The 9,801-nt window shown below is 38.5% G+C and overlaps 1 protein-coding gene across 1 annotated transcript in view; it reads left to right on the top strand.

The window, feature by feature from the left end:
• The first annotated feature begins 6 nt into the window (after positions 1 to 6).
• The window catches only part of EED (embryonic ectoderm development), a 33,936-nt gene continuing 24,141 nt past the window's right edge, over positions 7 to 9,801 (top strand). Inside the window, exons 1-3 of the mRNA XM_006755897.2 lie at positions 7 to 169; positions 6,275 to 6,427; positions 8,175 to 8,267. Coding sequence (XP_006755960.1) covers positions 56 to 169; positions 6,275 to 6,427; positions 8,175 to 8,267 — 360 coding nt within the window. The 5' untranslated portion in view covers positions 7 to 55. The remainder of the gene's footprint in view (positions 170 to 6,274; positions 6,428 to 8,174; positions 8,268 to 9,801) is intronic.

Here is a 9,801-nt window from a genome sequence, read left to right as displayed (position 1 = left end):
GGTGTGGCGGAGGCCCCGCCCTCGGCGGCAGGAACCTGGAGGGAGGCGGAGGAATATGTCCGAGAGGGAAGTGTCGACAGCTCCGGCGGGAACAGACATGCCTGCGGCCAAGAAGCAGAAGCTGAGCAGCGACGAGAACAGCAACCCGGACCTCTCCGGAGACGAGAATGTGAGTGGGGACCCCGAGTCCTGCGGGCGGGACTCCGGGGAAAGTTTTGAAGTCTTTTTAAACTGTGGGAGCGGGGCGGCCGGGCGGCTGTGGGGGGAGGGCGAGGTGTCACTCGCTGCTCAGGAAAACGCGGGCGTGGGAGAGAGAATCGGACTTGTCGTTGGGGTGTCGACGTGGGGCCGAGAGCGAGCAGAGACTTGGCGGAGCGTGGGCGCGGAAAGGGGGGCGAGGGGGGCGGCTCGGATCCTTTTGCGTGGACGCGGTGCTTTGGGGCCTTGGGGGCACTTGGGGAGAGTGCGGGAGCTGAGATTCCCGTCGTTTAAAAGGCGAGTTAGAGATGGTTCTGGGAAAGTTGGGAGGGAGAACCCGGCGTGTTAGAGACTCTCTTAAAGGAGTTAGGGACCGTGTCCGTCCTCGACCCTCACGGACGGCTGGATGGGAAGAGCTGATCGTAAGGGGTTTTGGTGACTCTCCCGAAAGGAGGTCTGGTGCCTGCCCCTGCCCTGCCCGCGGAGGTGAATGAGGTCAGTCCGCTTTTCTGGAGGAGGAGCCGATGGGAGGGTCGTCTTCTGACTTGGAGGGGAAAACCACCCGCGAGGAAGGAAAGAGAAGGGACGGTTCCGCTTTCGAAAGTTGCCGAGATACAGGGCACCACCTGGACCAGTGGCTCTCAACCTTCCTAACGCCGCGACCCTTTCATACAGTTCCTCATGTGTGGTAACCCCAACCATAAAATTATTTTCGTTGCTACTTCATAACTGTAATGTTGCTACTGTTATGAATCGTAAGGTCAATATCTGATATGCAGGATGTATTTTCATTGTTACAAATGGAACATAATTAAAGCACAGTGATTAATCACAAAAACAATATGTAATGTATATGGGTTTTCCGATGGTCTTAGGCGACCCCTGTGGAAGGGCCATCCCATAAAATTATTTTCGTTGCTACTTCATAACTGTAATGTTGCTACTGTTATGAATCGTAAGGTCAATATCTGATATGCAGGATGTATTTTCATTGTTACAAATGGAACATAATTAAAGCACAGTGATTAATCACAAAAACAATATGTAATGTATATGTGTTTTCCGATGGTCTTAGGCGACCCCTGTGGAAGGGCCGTCCCCCACCCACACAGGTTGAGAACCGCTGACCTGGTCGGTCTCGGCGGCATAGGTAGCTGTCCTTAAGGAGTGGGCTTCATGGCCTCTTGGTGTTTGATTTGGGGAATGAGATCTAAAAATAACAGTAAAACCAAAACGGATCATGATCAACATCTGGTCCCAACTCTGTTTAGGTGAGATGCCAGTAACAACCGAATTGACATTGCTCTTCCAGTTTCATGTTTTAATATGGCCAATAAGTTCTGCAAAATGTCTTGACAATTCATGTAAAGATAATACTCCAAAATGTGAGCCCCTTTTCATAATATATGGCAATAACATCCGGCTATTTTTTTTTTAAATCTGTAAAGTGTTATAGGAGGGTGGTAGAAGTTCTTCATTTTCTCATTTGGCTAGTTTTAGGTATAAATAGGACATCTTACACACCCATTTCTTAAATTCTGCATCACTGCATTACTGATCGAAGCATAATATTATATGAATGACACGGTGTCGTGACCAAAATTTTCACGGAAGAGATGGGAAAAGAACTCTTTGTAGATAGAAGAAAGATTTTTAGGGGATTGTCAGTTTGTGGGATTTGGACTTGAAATTTCTGGAAAGCTTCAGTGTTGAAAGTTACTTTAAAAGTAACATTTTTCACTTTTTCTACCCTAGCCGGTTTGGTGCAGTGGATAGGGTCCCTTGCAGACTGAAGGGTCCCAGGTTTGATTTCTGGCTAGGGCAAGTACCTCCGTTGCAGGCTCCTCTCCCGCCTGACTCAGGCGTGCTGGAAGAAGGCAACCACTCGATGTGTTTCTTTCATATCAACATTTCTCTCCGTCTTTCCCTCTTTCTTCCACTCTCTCTAATCAGTGGAAAAATATCCTCGGGTGAGAATTTTAAAATAAGAATGCCTGCCTCGCTGTAACTGGTTTGGCTCAGTGGATAGAGCGTCGGCCTGCGGACTGAAAGGTCCCAAGTTCTATTCCAGTCAAAGGCATATATCTTGGTTGCAGGCACGTCCTCAGTAGGGAGTGAGCAGGAGTCAGCTGATCGATGTTTCTAACTCTCTATCCCTCTCCCTTCCTCTCTGTAAAAAAATCAATAAAGTATATTTAAAAAAAAAAGAATGCCTGCCTCATAATAAGTACCATTCAAATTTTATATAATTGCTATTATTATAATTTTGTGATCACATAGTATAATCATATGTTTCTGACCTCTCCACATACTAAATAATCAGGCAGAAATGTAATGAAAATAGAAATTTATTTAGACGGAGGAAACTTCAGGGGGCCAAATAAATTGAAAGCTTATTTTATTTTTGCAGACTCTTAGGGAATATATTTGATGCATTAGAAAACTGTTCACAACCAAATGATTGGATGAAGCCTTTGTTTTGGTTCCTCCATCTGGATGAGGACTTCATATTTATGTATATGTTTTTATTGATTTCAGGGAGAGAGAGAGAGAGAGATAGAAACATCAGTGAAGAGAATAACATTTTTAAATGTGTAAATTACAGTGAAAAGATTATAAAAGTAATCATAAACTTATGTTATAAAATATTTTTGAGATTTGTTTTAATAAATATTTTATTTTTATTTATAAATCACAACACTAACATTTGTCACAAATACTGTTAGTATTCTTTTAATTTATTGGAGTGACATTGGTTAATAGTATCATATAGGTTTCAGGTGTGGATTTCTATGTTACAAGATCTCTATGTTTTACTCTGTGCCCATGCCCAAAGCTAAATCATCTTCTGTCACCATATATTAGGTCCCCTTGCCCCCACACACACCTTCCCTCTGTCAACCACCACACTGCTGTTTGTGTCCATGAGTTTCAGATTTATATCCCACATATGAATGAAATCATATGGTTCATAGCTTTTTCTGCCCAACTTATTTCATTTAGCATATTATCTGCCTTTGCTGGAATTTCTCATTTCCTTTTTTTAAAAATTGAATTTATTCGGGTGACACGGTAAAGGGTGTGTGCAGGAGGCAGCTGATTAATGTGCTCTCAAATCGATGTTTCTTTTTTCCTCTCTAAAACCCAATAAAAATATTTTTTAAAGTGCGCTCCCACAGAGGGAGTGCAGCTCAGCCACAAGCCGGACTGATAGCTGGTGAGCGCAGTGGCGGTGGCAGGAGCCTCTCCCGCCACCACAGCAGTGCTAAGGATGTCAGTCAGATATCCCCCAAGGGCTCCCGGCCTGCTAAAGGACAGAGGCCAGGCTGAGGAACAACACCCCCCCCCTCCCCCAGTGCATGAATGTCATGCACCTGGCCTCTAGTATTAAACTAAAAAGCTGGAGAAAAAAAAATAAAGGGAGATAAGAATGCAATGTGCCCTATTATTATTTTCAAATATACTTTTATTGATTTTACAGAGAGGAAGGGAGAGGGTTAGAGAGTTAGAAACACACCTCATAGAGAAACATTGGTCAGCTGACTCCTGCACAACCCCACTGGGGATCGAGCCTGCAACCAAGGTACATACCCTTAACTGTAATTGAGCCTGGGATCCTTCAGTTCCCAGGCTGATGTGCTATCCACTGAACCAGATTGGTCAGGGCTGTGCCATATTATTAACAATGTTTTGTATGACTTCTTGTTGTTTAATTTAATTTATTGGAGTGGTGTTGGTTAATAAAATTAAATAGGTTTCAGGGGTATAGTTCTATAATACATCACCTGTATATTGTGTGCACCCCAAATCAAGTCAGTTTCCATCACCATTTATTAATTCACCCTTTACCCACTCCTACCTCCCCTACCCCCAGTTGGCTTCTGGATTAGAATGTAAAGAAGCTCATGAATAATGCATGTAATAGTTTTATTATTTTACTTCTCTAGTGTTAAAAGATAATTTTCAGAAAAAGGCAAATGAATACATGTTAAAATTTTTATTTTACTCACGTAAGGGAACTGGGCAAGTCAAACAGTACAAATTAATAAGGAATAAAGGAATGTTGAGATGAAATTGTAAATGGGGTCAAACACTTTTTTTTCAGAGTGTAAGGGAAGGTACTTTGCACCTCTACCTTTAGAGATGGAATTTGCACTACTAGTTAGTTATCCACAACTTGAAAAAGAGATGTAAGGTTAGTCAAAGGCAACTAAGAGGGCTATAATCTGATACCATGGAAGAGTGTACCATAGATAATGCATAGTTTTCCATCGAAACCCAAAATTGTTTTCTACACTAGTTTTTAACTGTTTAAATACAACTGGAGGTGGGGAGAAATTGGGAAAGAGAAAAACAGTGATTTTAGCCTAGGAACTGAACTTTAAAATTTTTATATCTTTTTAAAGGCAGATTATGTTTAAGTTACAATTCAAGTTTTTTTAGCATGTCATTTTGGTAGGAACCATTTACAGCTTTGAAAGCCACCCCCAAAAACTACTTTTTTTAAATTTATAAATCTTTATTGTTGAAAGTATTACATAGGTCCTCCTTTTCCTCCTATTAACCCACTCCCATCCTCCCTCCCACCCACAGTAAATGAATTTTAATATACTTTTGTCCCTCTAGGTAAGTTTAACCTTTATAATATAAAGCTAGCTTTAGGAAACAGTAACTTAGAAACAGCCCCTAAGGCGCAATGGTTCCTAGACTGTATTCTCATAGATGTTAATAGGCACTCCAAGAAAAAAGGCTTTCTCTAGATGTGGTTAACTACTGCCCTAATGTTACAGATTTAAATAAATCTCTATTTCTAAAAATACATTGTAATATGTAATCAAAGGAGGTGAAATCCTCTTCTGAGATTAGAGGGCCATCAATATATCTTGTGGACTGGAGATTAGGTAAAAATTAGGTGAATTTTCAAGGTTTTCTGCTGCCATTTCTACTTTGGAAGGGAATTACTTTATAGAGTATCTGGAGCTCTAACATACAGGATGGGGCAAGAGTAGGACAAGAGTTGTGAGTTAACGGAACAGTTTATTATATTAGTTATTGCATTGTTTTCCATATGAACAGCTGTAAACCTACTTTGCCCCACCCAGTATTTATGAGTATCATTATTTCAGAGCTTTGAGTCAAATTTCAGTTGTACAGAATATGTAGGACTTCTTTTAGAGACTGGGAGGGAGAGGGAGAGACAGAGAGAAACATCCATGTAAGAGAGACACATTGGTTGCCTCCCACACACGCCCTGACCAGGGCCAAGGATCTAACCTGCAACGTAGGTACATTCCCTTGACGGAAATCGATCCCTGGACCATTCAGCCTGAGGGCTGACTCTCTATCCACTGAGCCAAACTGGCTATGGCAAGCATGTCAAACTCAAAGGCTAACACGAGCCAAATAAGGCATGTGGCCCATGGGCCGCAAGTTTGACATGCATGGGCTAGGGCAGTGGTCGGCAAACTGCGGCCCCTTGAGTGTGGCTCTTCCACAAAATACCACGTGCGGGCACGCACATACAGTGCGATTGAAACTTCGTGTCCACACTCAAGGGGCCAAAGAGCCCCCCCCATGTGGCTCTTGAGCCGCAGTTTGCCGACCACTGGGCTAGGGCATTAAGTCAGATTTAGGAGTCAGAGCTTTGGGTGTGAATTTCAGCAACCCTAACATGCAAAAGACGACTTAGGCTCTCCTTTGTTTTCTTTTTTCTTTTAAATTTGGTTCTCTTTCTATTTTTTTTTTTTTATTTGCTACTTAGGCTCTCTTAGACTTCTTATCTAATAGTACCTTGTGTGGAGACCATTGTGTTGCTATTTAAAGGCAGCATTAATACTGTTTTTCTGATTAGCATTTTTTGTTTATATTTTTGCTGAAATATCAAATATCCACAAGTTCTAATGTGTAGCTGGTTTGCTTTTTATCCTTTGGAGATAGGAATAAAATGTTCCATTACTTACAGAATTTATTAATTATTTCTTTTAGGTCATTCAGTAGCTGTCCAGTAAAAAGTCATTTGCTGCCTGAGTGTAGTATTACTGTTTTATGTAATTTTTTTCTAACTTACTGCTTACAGGATGATGCTGTCAGTATAGAAAGTGGAACAAACACTGAACGCCCTGATACACCTACAAATACACCAAATGCACCTGGAAGGAAAAGCTGGGGGAAGGGGAAATGGAAGTCCAAGAAGTGCAAATATTCTTTCAAATGTGTAAATAGTCTCAAGGTATGTGCAGAAAGACAGATCCTGTTAGTTGAATGCTAAGCTGCAAAATTATTTACCAGTGGTAAACATTTTATGCTCAAGATACTCTGTCAAGTTAAAAATATTTTTAAATTACAGTACTTTTTGAAGTTTTGTTTTTATAGTATAGACTGCATAGTTATAATTCACTCTACTTTCATTTAGCGTTTCGTTTTGTCTTAAATGGATAATACCTAGTACTGCAGGCTAGTTTTTCTTTATTGTTTATATTCAAATAAAAGGTTTTGGAAAATGTATTTTGATAAAATTTAAAAGTATATGCTACTTTCAGGTACTTATGCCTAAAAAGAACTGAATGTGACTCGTTAATTTTGAGCCAGCATAAATTGAAACCCATGCCTTAGTTTCTGCAGTTTAAAAGAATTTAACTCTTTATCTGTTGTTTTATTTGATTGTTTTCAAAGAAAAGGATATAAATTAAAAAAATTTTAATTATGTAGAAAACAAGTGGTTGAGGTTATATAAATGACTACTCCCTCAATAGTATCTTTATTTATAAAAGGGATTAGTGGAATTTAAGATGTTTTTCTTTACATGTATTCATTATTGGTTTAAATTGGGGGGTGTTTTCCTTCGCTGAGCAGAAATGTGCATTACATTGTCTTATACATGTATGAAAGAATCTTTTCTAAATATGTATTTCAGGTAAAGTCTTCAGAAAGCATAAGCGACTATGGCTATGTGGAAATTATTTTTCTGTTTGTAGCAAAATTCTTTGTTCAGTGTATGTCAAATTATACTCTTAAAAGAGAGAGATTAATCTTGGTTATATATTTTTTATAAAGGGAAAGTGCCCATGAGTTTCATATTAATATTCAGTTATATCAACCTATTTTTAGATAGTATGTCTAGAAGGTTGTTTCAACTGTCAGTTAAATATTTTAATTAAATATTTCAAAGCATTAAATCTATGGCTCTTTAAGGGTAAAAAATAAAAGTTGTTAGACTTTAAAAGTAAAAACATTCCCTTGAAGTGAATATGAAAATTAATGTTAAACACCAAGAGATTGCCAGTAAAATCCTGAGAATAACTTTGTGAACACTTGTTTTTTATGTATGTCCTTATAGCCAGCCTACTAGCAACTAAAGGTATAGTCCATGGCTTCCCCTGACCCCTATTGTTCAATTACCATACTTGTTTATTACAAAACTTGGGATATTTTTCTTTTAGGACTCAAATTCCAGGTTATTTAAAATTGTTTCTATAGCAATAATAGAAAGCAGTGATTTGCGTCTGGTGTGCTTCAGTTTACAAGGGAAAAATTAAACCTAATAAAGTTTAGCTAGTACTAAGCCACTCTTACTTAGGTCATTTGTTAGTTTACAATTTCAGAAAAATAAATTTTGTCCTTATGTCCTGAGAAATGAATGCATTTGCCATAATTACCCAGTTTTGTTTTGATTCCAAAAAATATGGTTGGGTGTGAGAACATAGAAGGCAAATATAAAAGTATTTTCATAAATAAGTGCTTGTTACCTAACTTCTGATTTAAGTCATTGGTTGTCATAAAACTTTATCATATACTAGTATTTTAAAATGTGAAAACTGGACAAGTAGATATCTTTTTAGAGTCAAAAGTCAGTTTATGTGTGCTATTTCAAAATAGTGGCTTCCATGTTCAAAAAAAGTTATGAGGATGGTCAGTCTACTACAATTTTTTTGTTTCTAAAATACATTAATTTTTCTTATTTCATAATTATTTTATAGGAAGATCATAATCAGCCATTGTTTGGAGTTCAGTTTAACTGGCACAGTAAAGAAGGAGATCCACTAGTGTTTGCAACTGTAGGAAGCAACAGAGTAAGTGTTAAGGATCTGTTTGGCATTTGGTTTGATGATTAGATTCTGGTATTAATATAATAAGTGTAATGATTTTGAGATAAATTTCGTGTAGTTAGAGGAAATATTTTAATATTGCTATTTGCCCTTTCTCTATAATAGAAGTATCAGAGATAAAGAAAATTAGTAAAGTGTATATGAAAATCTCCCTCCTGTCAGAGTCTGGGCCACGCCGTGGGACCCAGAGTCAAGTTCCCACCTACCCGTGTGTGTACCTCGAAATCGCACAAGACCCAGTGACCCGGCCGGTCCCACTCCCATCAAGCCCTGCTAGGCAGGGGGCACAGCTTCAGGTCCCCAGCCCAGTGCCGGGGCAGGGGGCCATGGCCTCAGGTCCCCTGGGCCCGTACCACCCAGACTCAAGACCCTGCTGATCAGCCGTTATGGCATCATGGCATGATGACCATTTGCATATTAGCCTTTTATTATGATGATGATTTTACTCAAAATCATTCACACAATAGGTTTCTGTTTATATTTTGTTTTAATGATCTGTTTTGAGTGATTGAAAGAATTCATGTTCTTTTATTCTAATTTGAATAAAAAAATCTCATTTCTTTTTTTTTTTTCATGTTCTTTTATTCTAATTTGAATAAAAAATCTCTTATTTTTTTTTTAAATATATTTTTATTGATATCAGAGAGGAAGGGAGAGAGAGATAGAAACATCAATGATAAGGGAGAATCATTGATTGATCCAGATCAAGTCCTTAATCCGGGCAGGTGCCCTTGACTGGAATCGAACCTGGGACCCTTCAGTCCACAGGCTGATGCTCTATTCACTGAGCCAAACCAGCTAGGGCAAGTCTCTCATTTCTTAAAAATAAATGTAATTAATGCCTCTTATTAAAGTATAGATCCAGTATATGTATATAATAGTTACTGAAAGTATTTTAATATTTGTAGTAAATATTTGTTTTTATTTAAGGAGGCCAAGAGTATCTTGAACTGAGAAAAAACCATACTGGGCACGTTTTTAATATAAACCAAGCATGTCAAAGTCACAGCCAGCAGGCCACATGCCGCGAATTTGACATGCTTGATATAAACCATTATTTAACTTTTTAATTGAACCAGGGGCTGGACATGTGACTTATAAAGATTTATTCATTCATTCTATTTGCTTCTAAGTAAATGGAGAACAGGGAAATTCCCTAGTGCTTTCTAGAGAGTCTCTGGAGTTTTTCTATTGAATTGAAATCACTTTGGGAAAAATTGTTCTCCTCTTTTTATTAGATAACATTTTGGGTATTCATTAATACTATAGTAGAAGTTAGGAGGAATAACATAAAACTAGATTGGTGTATTTGGAAAAGAAAGATGGAGGAAATAGACTAATTGGATATGGTTTGACAACAAATACAAGCCACTTCCTCTGCCTTCAGCTCAAGAGGGAAAATGAGGTGAATCTGAGAAATGGTCCATAAGTTATTTTAGTTGAGTAAAATAAAATTTTATGTTTAACTAATTGTGATAAGCTTCTTAAAGAAATAAAG

The sequence above is a fragment of the Myotis davidii genome, unplaced genomic scaffold, assembly GCF_000327345.1.
Source record: "Myotis davidii unplaced genomic scaffold, ASM32734v1 scaffold430, whole genome shotgun sequence".
Taxonomy (NCBI): domain Eukaryota; kingdom Metazoa; phylum Chordata; class Mammalia; order Chiroptera; family Vespertilionidae; genus Myotis; species Myotis davidii.
Note: the sequence above shows the minus strand (reverse complement) of the source record. Positions and strands in the feature narration are given on the sequence as shown.